At 30.2% G+C, this 15,189-nt stretch overlaps 2 protein-coding genes across 2 annotated transcripts; one reads left to right on the top strand and one right to left on the bottom strand.

Moving 5' to 3' along the window:
- Positions 1-2,023: 2,023 nt before the first annotated feature.
- Positions 2,024-6,919, top strand: LOC109807033 (WRKY transcription factor 72A). The gene is made up of 5 exons (XM_020369562.3): positions 2,024-2,385; positions 3,765-3,839; positions 3,939-4,460; positions 4,633-4,746; positions 5,984-6,919. Exons 1-5 carry the CDS (start codon positions 2,269-2,271, stop codon positions 6,800-6,802), a joined length of 1,647 nt encoding a protein of 548 aa, XP_020225151.1. The 5' UTR covers positions 2,024-2,268; the 3' UTR covers positions 6,803-6,919.
- Positions 6,920-12,106: 5,187 nt separating this feature from the next.
- On the bottom strand, positions 12,107-14,627 carry LOC145958125 (uncharacterized). Its single transcript, XM_083074602.1, has 4 exons — positions 14,416-14,627; positions 13,931-14,262; positions 13,040-13,762; positions 12,107-12,948 (listed from the first exon to the last, which is right to left on the bottom strand). Exons 1-4 carry the CDS (start codon positions 14,625-14,627, stop codon positions 12,107-12,109), a joined length of 2,109 nt encoding a protein of 702 aa, XP_082930728.1.
- Between the last annotated feature and the right edge of the window lie 562 nt (positions 14,628-15,189).

The following is a 15,189-nucleotide window of genomic DNA, read 5'->3' on the forward strand; positions in this document are numbered from 1 at the left end:
TTTCAATATTTTAACTAACATTTAAGAAAAAAATCACAATTTTTTTTTTTTAGAAAAGGTGAAAAATAAAATAAAATTACATATCCCCCTGATCGTCTATTCTCTTTCCCTTCTTAGTTTTTACGTCAGTGAGCCATGGCAAATAGATTATTAATTAATTAATTCATAATTCATATCCATGAACAAGTTGGTAAAAGTTCAAAGCCCTAGATATTATTAAGATCGAACATCATCAATACATCAGCATGAGCCAATAAGGAATCCTCACAGCCCTACTTTGACCCTCGCCTGTCCCCATTCTGAATTTTCGTTTTCCTATCTAGAACCAGATGGATGCAGTTGGGTCCATTGCAAAATGGGGGCAGTGAATTATTATAGTAATATTTGAAAAATAATTTAAAATTTAAAATTTAAATTTTTAATATACTGTTTAGATTTTAAAAGCTATCAATTCTTTTAAGATATGTTTAAAATTGAAATTTATGGTATTTCCTTTAAGAATTTGTTTTGTTTTTTAAGATTAAGAGGTTATGTTAATAAATAGAAGTTCTTGAGATAAGAAAAATCATTTAATCTATAAAGGGAGTTATTGCTTTAAATGAGATAAAATGTCACCGCTTTAAATAAGCGAGGAGATATCATATAAAATAAGGTTTTCATATTTTTTCATAAAATTTGTGAAAAATGAGTTTTCAAGTGTCACTCATAAAACTTGAAGGAAAAATATTCATATATATTTATAATAAATTTTGACAGATAATAAATATCTTTATTGATGTAGACATGAAAGACTAAATCATATTAAATAAATGAGAATTGCTACGGTACCCTCAAAGATTGAGGAGTTTCAATACATTCTTTTATGTAAGCTCATAAAAAATCTAAAAAATTTAATTTAATTATAAAATGAATAATCCAAATTATATTTATAAAATAAAAAGTAAAATAAAATTATAGAGATTAAAATTATAAAATTTCAATAATGTTATAAAACATTAAAAAAGAAAAGAATTAATAAATAGTATAAATAAAAAATTATTAAAATTACAATATAGAAATTCAAAAATTTAAGACAAAAAGACAAAAATATACTTAAAAAATAATTCAAATTAAAATATAGAAATTCAAATATTTTAAGTGAAAAGAAAAAAATATACTTAAAAAATTATTAAAATTAAACTATTTAAATATATAATAATATTATTACAAATAAGATTAGAATATATAAAATAAAAATAAAATGACTAAATAATTTAAAAATTAAAAGAATAAAATATCATAAATATTATTTAAATAAATTATTAAAATATAAAGTATAAAATAAAATTATAATTACAACTGTACCGGTACCTTTTCATAAAATTTGTGAAAAAGGAGTTTTCAAGTATCACTCATAAAACTTGAAAGAAAGATATTCATATATATTTATATATAATACATTTTGACAGATAATAAATATCTTTATTGATGTAGACATGAAAGACTAAATTATTTTAAATAAATTTTGTGATTTTTCTTATTTCTTTTATAGTACTTTTTTAATGTGTTTTTCATTATTATTGTATGTTAAAAAAAAGATTTTTTTGTTTCCAGCAATATTTACACCCAAAAATTATATTTATAATTATATTAATAAATCTTTTACCACTAAGTTATTAGTTTGCGTAACATTGAACTCGATTTCATTAAATTAAGTTTCAATTATGTGAATAATTAAAAAATATGGTTAAAAGAAACAATTTTACTAAAAAATAATCTATTAGATTTTTTTCACAAATCGACATATCAATAATATGTTATCAAAGTAAACCTACTTTTTTTTTTCACGTCCATAACTTTTGTTATAGAAAAACTTTTGTTATTTTTTAGAAAGGCAAGGAAGTCGCACTTGGTTAAATTGCTTGACTCGATTAGAAGACCTAGAAATTAATTAATATATATGGATATACGTAGGAAATTAAGGAGGCTCCGGTCACTAGTGGAGGCAAAAAGTTGACCTTAAAAGTTAAAACCATTGTTGTCCTTTGGGCCATGTGACCTAACAAAACGTACGAAACTTCAAAGATGGCACCAATCACTTATTTTCTTTCATTTTAATGAGTCAAATGTTTTCAAGAGTCAAATACTTCATGCAGGCCCTCTATTCTCTAGTCTCTATTAATATAAAAGAACTAAGGGGCTTTGTTTGAAGACTCAGAAGAAGAATTAAACCAGATAAGGAAGAAGGGCTAGCGGAGAAGAGAGAAAGAAAAAGCTACTTTTCCATATATGGAGCTTGCTTCGGAGAGATCTGGTGACGGAGGTAGTGGACTCAAGGAAGAAAAGAGAAGTGAGTACAGTGTTGGTGATGATGATGGTCATCATAAACAAGAGATTATTGTCGAGGTGAAGATTAATATTTCTCTACTATTCATGGTGCATCAGTTTTAACTTTTAAATCACAAAAACATCTTCTTTTGCTTTCTACACATATATATGTAAGTCTTAATTTGTTGATTCATATGTTGGATCTGGTTTTTCAATACATATCCCTTAAGATTTTCATACATGACCAATCGATGACATAGAAATTATAGAATAATAATAATCATGTATTATTAGATAATTCGATCATTTTAATGTTGATTCCTCCTTAATTCCTTCTCCGGTTCTTCCCTTTTCTGCTTATCAATATTATTTTCCAAAATTTAAACATTTGTTTTGGTCTTCAGTGAATCCCTTTCATGTCTACGTACGACGCAATTGATGTTCACCAGAAATTTAATTAGTTAGGGCATACTAATTAACAGATATGTGCCGCACAGATTCTCCTTTTTGGTTGTATACTCTTATCATCAACCTGATCAGTAATTCGTTTGGTATAATTCATACTTCGTACAAAGATTAATATGTTTACCCTAAATTCATAATCTATAACATTAACCTTTAGGAATTTATTTGGTATAATTCATACTAAATATAAATATAATTCACAGCTCCATAATAATTTATCTGTTATAACAATAATAAAAAATATGTATATATCTACAACTTGAACAAGACAAATATGAATATATTATTGAATTAGTCAACTTGAAAATAATATTTACATTAAAAGAAACCGTCAATATTAACGTCTATTAGTTTAAGTTGTAAGCAAAATAGTTTCTTATATAGACTAGAGTTTAAGTTCAAGTTTTGTAAATAAAAGTAAATTAATAAAGTGAAAGAACTATATACCCTTAAATGAATTTATCTTATTCGATCTGTTCATAATAATCAAGAAGTACTATATCCTTTGAATAAGGTCACAGTGTTAATTATACCGAAAGTCATAATCCAAACATTAAAGAAAGTCGTTGGTTGAGAAATTAATATACAAATGTCCAATCATGCTCGTCCTTTGTAAAGCTTACTGAAAATACAACTTATCATTGTTTGGTAAGCATACTACAAAAAGGGTTATGTAAATAATTAATAGGGACATCATCTGATAAGAGTTGACCAATGCATGTGCCTAAAAAGAAAACTAATGATATCCACAACGTGATAATTCATCCTTCACGTGCAAGTTATAACCAATAGATTCTCACCCGGCCAAATAAGAACGTGAAATATAGTGAACTACTGTAATCAAATGTTAGTACTCTAATTATAACTCTAATGGATTTAAAAATAATATATAGAGAGAGTTCCTTAGTTGGAAAAGATTAATTGTATGCTTGCATCCATGAGGGAAAATGAAAGTAACATTATTTTTTATGATTATTGCTGGTGCAATACAGGAAGCACCCGTTGCTAACACCGAAAGATCCATACCGGAGGCTGGACCTAGCGCATCCACAAGCCAAAAGGAAAAGGTTAAATTTATAATGATACAATCAGTTTTTATTTATTTATTTATTCTCATTTTCAACGATAATTAGTACTCATATATGTGTATGAATGGCGGGTTGTAGGTTGATGAAGAGCTTGAGACTACTAAAGCTGAAATGGGTGTGGTGAGGGAAGAAAATGAACGGTTAAAGATGAGTTTGAACAAAATAATGAATGAATATCGGACACTAGAAATGCAATTCCAAGACATACTTAAGCAAGGAACGAAGAAGAACGGTGATAAAGGAAATGAGAAGCATGAAGAAATATTAGAGGAATCGGATGATCTTGTTTCCCTCAGCCTTGGAAGGGTTCGGAGTATTCCAAAAAATGATGAGAAAATGAAGGTTTGTAAAGCATTGAAGGATGAAAAAGGAGACTTGAGTCTTGGACTAGAGTTCAAATTTGAAACATCAAAGTCGGGAAGCATAACTGAAGCTAATTTGACTAATCCAAGCCCTGAAAATAGCTATGAAGTGCCAAAGGAAGAAGCTGTGGAGACACTTAAGACAATGAGAGACACATGTACAGAGGATGAAGCTGCTCAGCAAAATCCTGCAAAGAAACCTCGAGTTTGTGTTAGAGCAAGATGTGACACTCCAACAGTAAATATCTCTCTCTTCTTAGTTCATTTTAAGTGACATTCTTTTTAACAATTTTTAATAAGTAGTACTTTTTTTTAGTATTAGCTTATTAAATTTGATTGTGGAACAGTTTTAAAATATAGAAAGGTATAGCTATATTTGTTCACGTACGCTTTGATATTACTTGAAACAGATGAATGATGGATGCCAATGGAGGAAATATGGACAAAAGATTGCAAAGGGAAATCCTTGCCCACGAGCTTACTATCGATGCACAATTGCACCATCATGCCCAGTAAGAAAACAGGTATATCTATATCTGCATTGCATTACACACGTATTATCATTGAGCTTCAATTTATAGTCAAGGAAAAAATTACAGTTTTCATGCTCATTTGGGGTGTATATACACTATAATTGAGTAAAAAAAAGTTAAGAGAAAAAAAATTATAAATATACATTCTTTTTCCTTTTCATCTTAATTTATTATTATCTTCTCTTTTTTTTCATTACACTATTTATTATATATATATATATATATATATATATATATCCTCGTTCCACTCCAACTATTTATCAAAAAGTGGAAAAGAAAAATGCTAACAATATTCTAACAATAAATTATTAGATAATCCTCAACTTTATACTCTCTAATAAATATCAACATACCATGTAATTAGTATTATTAAGTTTTCATTGTAAATTTTAAAAAATTAAATACATTTTATTAGTTGAAATCATAGGCACTTGATCGATAATGCAAGATTACTTAATAATTTTTCTCGCCTAATACATTTTCTCTAACATCCTTTTTATTATTAACTAAAATTAATTGAAAATTACATATTTTGATCATTTTCACTTCTTAAGCAAAACGTATTAAATGAAAAGTAAGGTCTATCAAAATTTGTGACTTTAATAAATTTTATTTAATATCCCTCTATCACATAATAAATATTGTCTTTAAGTTATTTTTTATTGACTAAAAAAAGTTAATAAATAAATAAAAGAAAATAATAATTTTACAAAATTAATCTTATTTATTAGAAATGATACAACAACAATCACTTTCTAATTAATATTCATTACATATAGATGGAAAAAAAATAATTAAAATTACATTGAAAAATAACATTATACTTATCTTGAATCTTAATTTTCTTTTCTAATACGATACTTATTATGAAATAAAGAAAATAATGAAGTGTTAGAATAAATATTAATATATTACTCTCATTTGTTAATTGGTAAGGTTTGTGTTTTATTATATCACAAAGAAAAAGAAAAAGAAAACGAGAAAGGTGAAAATTTGTAATAAAGTCACTTCATATATATATATATATATATGATCTCTTGTAGTAATATTTCATAAGGTACTTAATGATTCCTGACCACCTCATTTTTTAAATACTTCATGGATGCCTCTCATTTTTATTTATTTTTTTCTATATTTCTCTTCACATCACATCATATCATTTATCAAGTGTATCCTACACTACCTTTGGTTTCTAAAAAAAGGTTTTCCAACTCAAAATGTATTTCAGGTGCAAAGATGTGCCGAGGACATGTCGATTTTAATCACGACCTACGAAGGGACCCACAACCACACTCTTCCACCTTCAGCCACAGCCATGGCATCCACAACTTCCGCAGCTGCTTCCATGCTCTTGTCTGGTTCATCAATCTCTTCAGCAACCACTGCCACCAATCTCGACAACCTCAACTTTTACCTATCAGATCATGCTTCCAAACCAAGGCAACTATACCTCTCCAACCCTGCCCTATCATCTTCACCTTCCCATCCAACCATCACTCTCGATCTCACTTCACCCCCACCCTCTTCCTCCTCCTCATCACCCTTTGTCAGATTCACTTCAACCTTCAACAACCAACCCAGATACCCCTCTTCCTCCAGCCTCAGCTTCAGCAACACTACTACCACTCAACCATATGGCCACAGGAACATGAACATCCTTAGCGGTGTCAACTTTGGAAGACAACAAGTGGAAAGTATCTACCAATCTTACATGCAAAAAATCAACAGCAACAACACAGCAGTGCCAGCTGATACCATATCTGCAGCAACGAAAGTCATCACAGCAGACCCCACTTTTCAATCGGCTTTGGCAGCAGCGCTTACTTCCTTTATTGGAAATCAAGGGGTCAGTGGTGTTGAAGAAAGTTTGGGTCAGAAAATGAAATGGGAAGAGGCGTTTCCAGCGTCTAATTCTTCGAAAGTGATCAATGGTTTTGCATCATCACAGACCAAAAGTTTGATGTTTCTACCTCCCTCGTCTTTGCCTTTTTCTACTCCCAAAAGTGCTTCTGCTTCTCCTGCTCATAATAGCGACGCCACCGATTAGATAATTGTTCATACTATTTCTCTAGCTACTATATTTTTTGTTGGATTGCATTCATGTAATTAATTAACTGAATTTTAGCATACACACGTCAATAAATGATTTTCCCTTCATTAAGTAGTTATTCGATCAATAATGTTTATCATATAAATTATTATATAATTAAGATATAGAATAAAATTATTTTGGTATGATATGATTAATTAACATACTGATTAACTACCACTCACTCACACATTATAGAAATAATCAATTTAGTGAAAATTTTCTGGCTTAATTTTTCTCATATATTTAAAGCTCTTTCATCCGGTGAAAATTATATAGTGAGCAAAATTAATTTCTTATTTAGTGAGTTACACTATAAGGAAGTGACATTGTCATATACACACCTTATAGTAATACAATATGTGTCACTAAAAATTACTTTTACTTACATAGTAAATGTAATATATATGTTGGTATATTGATAAAAAGTATGAGGTATAAACTATTATGACTCACAAAATATATTGGTAAAATTTATTCAAAATCAATACTAAAATTATGTATAACTATATGTCAAATAGATATATACTTACATATATTATATTTATATTGATATTTTTTGTGTGTCACTGTATGTAACATTTTTTGTAGTGTTATAAATACCTCATAATATGAAAAAAGTATGAAAAAGTATATATATTATCATGAACTAAAAATAATTACGGGATATCATAAACTGTTATCGTAAGTTATTTTGAAAAGCATACTGAAATAAACTAAAAATAATAATTACCCGGATATCGTAAACTGTTTTTATAAGTTTTCCACTTATAAGCTAACTCTTATAAACATACACTTTAATTAGAAATAATTTTTACCATCGAAACCGAGGATATTTTGGTTATGTATTTTTTAGTATCTTTATATTTTTTAACGACAAATTTAATAGTCGGTCATTTATCACATGATTTTTAATTATCCTGAGGCTGAGAGGTGTGGTCGGTGGAAAGATATTTGAAACATATCTTTGCTTTCCGTCCTTCTGACTCTTTTTGAGAAACATTTCATATATAATTGGTGTGATTGTGGCAGGTGCAATTTAGATAAATTTATCAACAAATATTTATAATAGAAAAAAATAATATAAATTAAGAAAATAAAATAAAGTAATTGTTTTATAAAATTAAATTAAATTTATATACCTTATAACTTATGAAAGAGTTATATCAATATCAAACTTTAAAAAAAGTTGGTATATAAATTCATTTTAATTTATATAAAAATTTGATATATATATATATATATATATATATATATATATATATATATATATATATATATCGGGTAAAAGCAAGAAAAATTATTATTGAGAAAAGTCAATCTCACTTATATCACAAATAAGATATTTAAAGAGTATATTAGTGAAAGAAAACTCTTATCTAATAAATCATTTTTTAGAATTGAGTTAAGATAATAATCCACATTTTAAGATGGTATCATAACTATCTAAATTCATTCTAAAAAGACCACTCATCATTGCTATATGCATCAAGTTTAACAGTTTGGACATGAAGGGTTGTATTAGTAAAAATTCAAGTCTCACCTATCCTAAATAATTATAAAAAAAAAGTCATTGAGATGCACATTAAGTCTACTAGTGTTGGTGTGAGAGAGTGTTTTGGTAAAAATTCAAGTCTTGTCTATCTTACATCATTAAAAAGGCTCACATACCATTTATTCATGTACTATCAAGCCTAATAGTACTAGACATGACGATGTGTATTGGAAAGAATCTAAGTCTTACGTTGATCAGAGATGAGACAAATAAAGAGTTTGTAAGTGAGGGTCTGTGGGACAACCCTCACCCTACAAATCTGACTTGTAAGATAAGAATTATCCTCTACTTATGCATATACTTTTTAATTTTCTTATCTCTACCGGATGTAAGACTTGGATATTTTTTCAATACAACCCATCTATTGAGCTTGGTATGTGAAAAGATGACGAGTAGCCATTTTTAATGATCTAGGATAAGTGAGACTTGATTTTTTCCCAATAACTCCCATTTATCCTACGTACATCAATCAAATTTATCCTAGATCCACTTTTAAAAGACCATCCATCACCGATACACACATCAAATCCAATAATATTAAGTGTAAAAGAGTGTGTTGAAAAGAATTTAAGTCTTGTCTATCATGTATCATTAAAAATGGTCATCTACTATTTATTCACATACTAAGTCCAATAGTACTGAATATGAAGGGATATAATAGGAAGATACCTAAGTCCCAAATTGACTAGAAATTAAAAAGGCAAACACAAAAGTTTATAGGTGAAGGACAACTCTCACTTTACAAATCGATTTTGTAGGATTGAGTTAAGCTCAATTTCATTTTCTTGAAATTATAAAGATGATTGTGATAAGATTGAATTTAGATCTTCATACTTCTAATTACTACAATCTTTTTTTTCTCAATTACTAGACTAATTCTATTGACTTCTAATCATATATATATTTTCTTCCCTCGTAAGTATTTAGGGTCAAATCCTTAGAATCACTAGGGTCCTCAATCTAGTAGTAAGGATTGAGATATAAGATCTTAGATTCAAACCTTACACTAGTGCAAAAATTGGATTTAAAATCGGAGTTTTAAGATCGGTTATAAGGTAACCGATCTTAAAAGTGACGCGGTGGCAATTTCGTAAATAACATGAACACTTTTAAGATCGGTTATAAAAGAACCGATCTTAAAAGTGGTACTTTTAAGATCGGTTAGAAAAAAACCGATCTTAAAAGCACTTTTAAGATCGGTTATAAAAGAACCGATCTTAAAAGTTCCACTTTTAAGATCGGTTCTCTCATAACCGATTTTGTATGTGGTATACAAAATCGGTTCTTAATTAACCGATTTTAAAAGTATCGTCAGAAATCTTTTATATTCCCTTTCATTCTCATTTTCTTTAATCTTTCTCATTTTCTAAAGTCTCCAGGTAAATTTCATTTTCATTTTCGTCTGCTTATGTTCTTTTTGTGTTTCTCATTCTTTTCTCGTTTCAATTTTCGTTGCAGGTGCAGTTTGGGAAAATTTTGAAGCTGGAATGGCCCGTACTCCAAGGAGTACGAGCCGTTCTCCATGGAGGACGGGTCGTTCTCCTAGGAGTACGGGTCGTACTCCTTGCAGAACGGACCGTTCTCCAAGGAGAACGGGTCGTTCTCCAAGTGATTTTTTTGGCCTTTTAATCCGACTGGAACGATCCGTTCGTTTTGGAACGGCCCGTTCCAGTTTAATTTTTTTTCACAACCGGACTTTTCAGATCGGTTATAAAACAATCGATCTTAAAATTTGACTTTTAAAATCGGTTGTTTAACCGATTTTAAAAGTCTAACTTTTAAAATCGGCTCTTTCAAAATCGGTTACAGAACCAATTTTAAAAGTTAAAAATAACTGATTTTAAAAGTCTTTTTTCCACTAGTGTTAATACATTAATCATTATAATTCCAATGAATCAAAAGAGTGAAATCCTTAGAAATACATTTTAATTTAAAATTTATAATTAAAAATATATAATTTAACACATCGATCTCTAAATTATATTGATAGTTCAAAATAATTTAAGTCGACATAAATAGGCCATAACTGATCCATATCCTTTCTCTTTGAGGCCATAACCCACCCATCCTTCCAGGTTCCAGGTTCCAGGTTCCAGCTTCTTCTAGTTGTCATTACCTACCCATCCTCCAACCTTTTTTCCCCTACTACATTATCTTATGTGTTAACTTATTCATATATTTATTTCATTCCTAAATTTATTTTAATTTTAGAACGTTCTGCGTTACAGGCAAAGGGAGCGGTGATAACTTGGTCAAACATAACCCACTAGCTATATTTCTCCTTCACTTTGTTTTTTAATTATTACCTCTTTTTACCCTTGATTTTAGTTTGAAGTCTTTTGCAGTTCCGAAATTTAGTAACTACTCAAATATTTTCTATTCATTTTTATATGTTTTTATCTCCCTTTTATTTTGACATCTTTGTTTGTCCCCAAATTTTATTTTGCTCCTTCAGAAATTTTTTTCTTTAATCTACTATTTATCATTTTAGAGAGGTGAGTTGCAAAAAAGTATCTTATAAATTAAATTTATATGTGACTAGAAGGATCAAGACACTTTATATTTCTAATAGTTATAGACAAACATAATATTAAAAAGTTACGTATAGTTATTCAGAGAGGATATAAAAAGTTTTCTTTTCACATCTAAGGAATACAATAGTCTACTAAAAAGTGAAAACAAAAAATAATTACATATCTCCAGGATTCTCTTTATAATAGGTATAAATTTTAGTATTGATTGATTAAAAAATTCATATATAAATTTATGTGATTAGTATTTTTTTATAACCAAAATATTTGAAATGAAGTATCATTTATGAAACTATAAACACATACAAATAAATATTTTTCTCTCAACATAATTTATTTCATATTTAAAATTAAGATTTAAACTTTGAGCATTTTAGTTAAGAGACACAAATTATTATCACTTATATCAATCAATTATATTAGTCATGATTAATATTTTCCAGTGCAAGTGAACGAGATTCATGTGAATGAGTTCATTTAATGTATCTTCATCTTGAATTTTTTTTTTCAAGCAACGACTGTAAAATGTTTTTGTTTTTTTTTTTTGACATCGACTTCTAACACTAATTTGATTCACGGAATGATAAGTATGTTGTCTAGAGACTTTTTTTTTTAATATACCAATTTTTATTTTATTTTTCTGAATAACCCCACCCCCATTTTATTTATCAAAATGACCCATTTAGTATTTAAGGTGAGAAATCGGTTGGGGGGAACCGATTTCTCACCTTCAGTTTTGTTAAAATGTGTTGATGTGCAGTGAGAAATCGGTTAATCGAAAACCGATTTCTCAACTGCCATATATTTTTTTTTTTTCGTTTTTTGTTTTTTTTTTGTTTTTGTTTTTGTTTTTTTCGTTTTTGTTTTTCTTTTTTTGGTTTTTGTGTTTTGTTTTTTATTTTCGTTTTTAGTTTTTGTTTGTTTTTTTATATTTTGTTTATTAAGATATCTATTTTTTTTTCGTATATTAATTTTAAATATTCAGTTATTTTTATATTTTTAGTATTTTCAAATAAAATAATTTAGTTAAGTTTGTAGAATAAAAATAAATAATGAAATAATTATTAATTAAATAAATAATAAAATAAATATTAATTAAAAAATTTAACAAAAGATAAAATATTTATATAAAATACTAGAAAATAAAATACAATATTTGGAAGGTTTGATGATATTTTAAGGTTGATGATTTGAACTTCCTTGACGGTAATGACATTTTTTCTTTGAGTGACCTACATTTCTGCAGAGAGAACATCTTTTTGGTTGTCCTGGTTCAACCATATCCATTTCAGTGCGTATTCTGGATGACTTTGGACGACCTTTTTTATTTCTAATCTTTTCCGGATTTGGTATGATTTGCGGTTCTTCACAATCCGGCCAATAAGATTCATTAGGCAGTTCACCAAATAATTCGTTATACACATTTGAAACATATTGTAATGTGTATACCGGATCTATGTAAGATTTATAATCATGGTGAACATGCTTACATGCAGCAACAACATGGGAGCATGGCATGTGTAGCTTTTGGAATTTTCCACAGTCACACCAGTTGTCATGTAGTCTAACCGTGAAAGTTCCAGTAGGTCGTGTTTCCCTTGGGTTAATGGTCTCTTGCACCAAAAAACGTGTACTGTGACGATCAAATTCGAGGACATGATGAGTATTAGCCTTTGATTCTGCATCTCTCATGGCCCTATTCATTATTTCCGTATAAACTTGGCCAGCCCTAAGTTTAGCATCGACTTCCTTCCCCCTTTGGATGAATAAGGCATTACATCTCTTATAAGTCGACATGATGATTGCAGAAATTGGCAAATTTCTTGTTTTTTTAAGAATGGAGTTAATTGCCTCAGCCAAGTTAGTAGTCATGTGTCCCCATCGTCGGCCACCGTCCCATGCAAGAGTCCATTGTTCTTTTGGTATGGTGTTGAGCCATTCAATTACACCTTCAGTTTTTGGTTCGTTCCTTAGCGTGTTGTAGTAGTAATTGAATCTTGGCTCAGTCATCCCATAAGCTGTGAAATCAGATTAGGAAAAAATGAACAATTTAGTAATGTTGAAATATGATGAAACAAATTAAAGTAATTAATGATGCTAACTACATACCCATATTGATGATTAATTTTTTCCGTTCTGTATTCTTGAAATGCCTCATGAAGTTTTGAGCTATATGGCGAATACAGAATACATGCACTGAATTCTCAGGTGTCCAACCACTGCCTTGTCTAGCGTAGGCATTTTTGATAGACTCGTGCCTGTCTGAAATTAAGCAAAGGCCATCTTGAGGGCAAACATGTCTTTTGAGATAATATAGAAAGAAAAACCATGCCTCTGCTGTTTCACCCTCAACAATTGCAAAGGCAATTGGAAAGATTTTGTTGTTACCGTCTTGAGCCACGACCACGAGGAGAGTTCCTTTGTATTTGCCATACAAGAATGTGCCATCAACTTGAACAATGGGTTTGCAGTATTTGAACCCATCGATACAAGGTTTAAATGTCCAAAATACTCTATGGAATTGAACATAATGATGAACCATCTCACCTTGTTGGTTGTATAGTGGCCTTGTTTGCTTCTCAACAACAAATCCAATAAGAAATCCACTCATGGCACTAAGCAACTTTGGTAAATCATGGTAAGATTGTTCCCAGTTACCATGTAAGTCTTCAATTGCCTTTTGCTTTGCCATCCAAGCTTTGCGGTATGAGATCATGTACCCTTCAGCACTTTTGATGTGTGCTATTATTGTTGGAATAGAAATGGATGGATCACTCTCCACCAAAGGAAGAATACTTTTGCTAATATATACATAGCCAAGGTTAACATGATCTTGTGTAATAATAGGTGATGAACAAGAATGCTCACCTGATAGCTTACGAAGCTCCCATTTTTGGCTTTTAGTAATAAAAGCCGCTCTACACCTCCAATCACATGTACTGTTAACACAGCGTGCAACAATTAACGTTGGTGACGATTTCTCGACCCTCTAATACAAACCTTTCTTTATATGGTATGCATTTAGAACATGTTGGACTTCCTCCTTTGTGTTGAAAGTCATGCCTTCAAATAGGCTGTCAGTAGAGTACTCGACGTCAACATGGTCAAGTGCATGTCTATACTCTGGGTCGGTGAAATCTGTTTGCAGATCAACATTATGCATGTGTGAAGGAAAACTGAATGTGCTTACGTGCTGAGGTTGTTGTACAACATGATCTTGTTCATCTTGTTCATCGTCTTGTTGGAGTCTTGCATCATCTTCCCCCTCACTGAAAGGACCAACTTCTTCTTCAGGGACTCCAACTTCTTCTTCAGGAACTCCAACTTCTTCTCTAGATGTTAGGAGATGTGTAAATGATCCATGTGTATGAAAATCGTCTAATGATGGTTGGTTTTGATGGGAAAAAGGTTCGTTGTGATAGGAAGAAGGTTAGGTTTCATACAAAAAAGGTTGGTTGTGATATGAAGAAGTTTGGGTTTCATACAAAAAAGGTTGGTTTTCATAGGAAGAAGGTTGGTTGTGATAGATAGAAGGTTGGTTTTCATAGGTAGATGGTTGGTTTTCTTCTTCAGAAATAATTGGTGTGAGATCTGCATATAGTTCAGCAGAAGTTAGATATTTAAGGGAACGAATCATTTGAATCATACCATGAACATCTTCATCGTCGGTAAGCTTGACAGCCCGGAAATGAAGCATTCCTTCGTCTACCACTTGTGGATACCGAAAGTAAAGTTGATCAACTGAATGTGGTTGTGGTAATGAAATTCTTCTTTGGATCTAGGCTTTCAACGCATCAAGTGTGATACGTGATCTAATTGATAAAAATATTGTGTCAGAGGATACAAAAGTATCCCCTTGAGTTGTTTGCGTGATTTCACCATTGAAAAATACTAACACATTGAAAGAAGAGGAAGACATTGTTGCAGACAAGGACTAACACACAGAAACAACAAAGCTTAGCTCAATTTCACTTTGCATTTGAACCCAACATTCGTATCATTTAAATAGAAGGTGGAGTTAGGAGTCAATCAATTACATTCAACAACCGTAAACAATGCATTGATGACTCTGCACAAAACAATTACTTTTCTGACGCTCTGGGACACTGCATCAATGAAACCCTGCATCAATGACACCCTGCACAAAGCAATAAATTTTCTGACGCTCTGGTACAAAGCATTCATGACTCTGCACAAAGCAATTACTTTTTTGACGCTCTGGGACACTGCATCAATGACACACTGCATCACTGACACCC

Source organism: Cajanus cajan, chromosome 5 (assembly GCF_000230855.2).
Source record: "Cajanus cajan strain Asha chromosome 5, NIPB_CcT2T_4, whole genome shotgun sequence".
Lineage (NCBI taxonomy): Eukaryota > Viridiplantae > Streptophyta > Magnoliopsida > Fabales > Fabaceae > Cajanus > Cajanus cajan.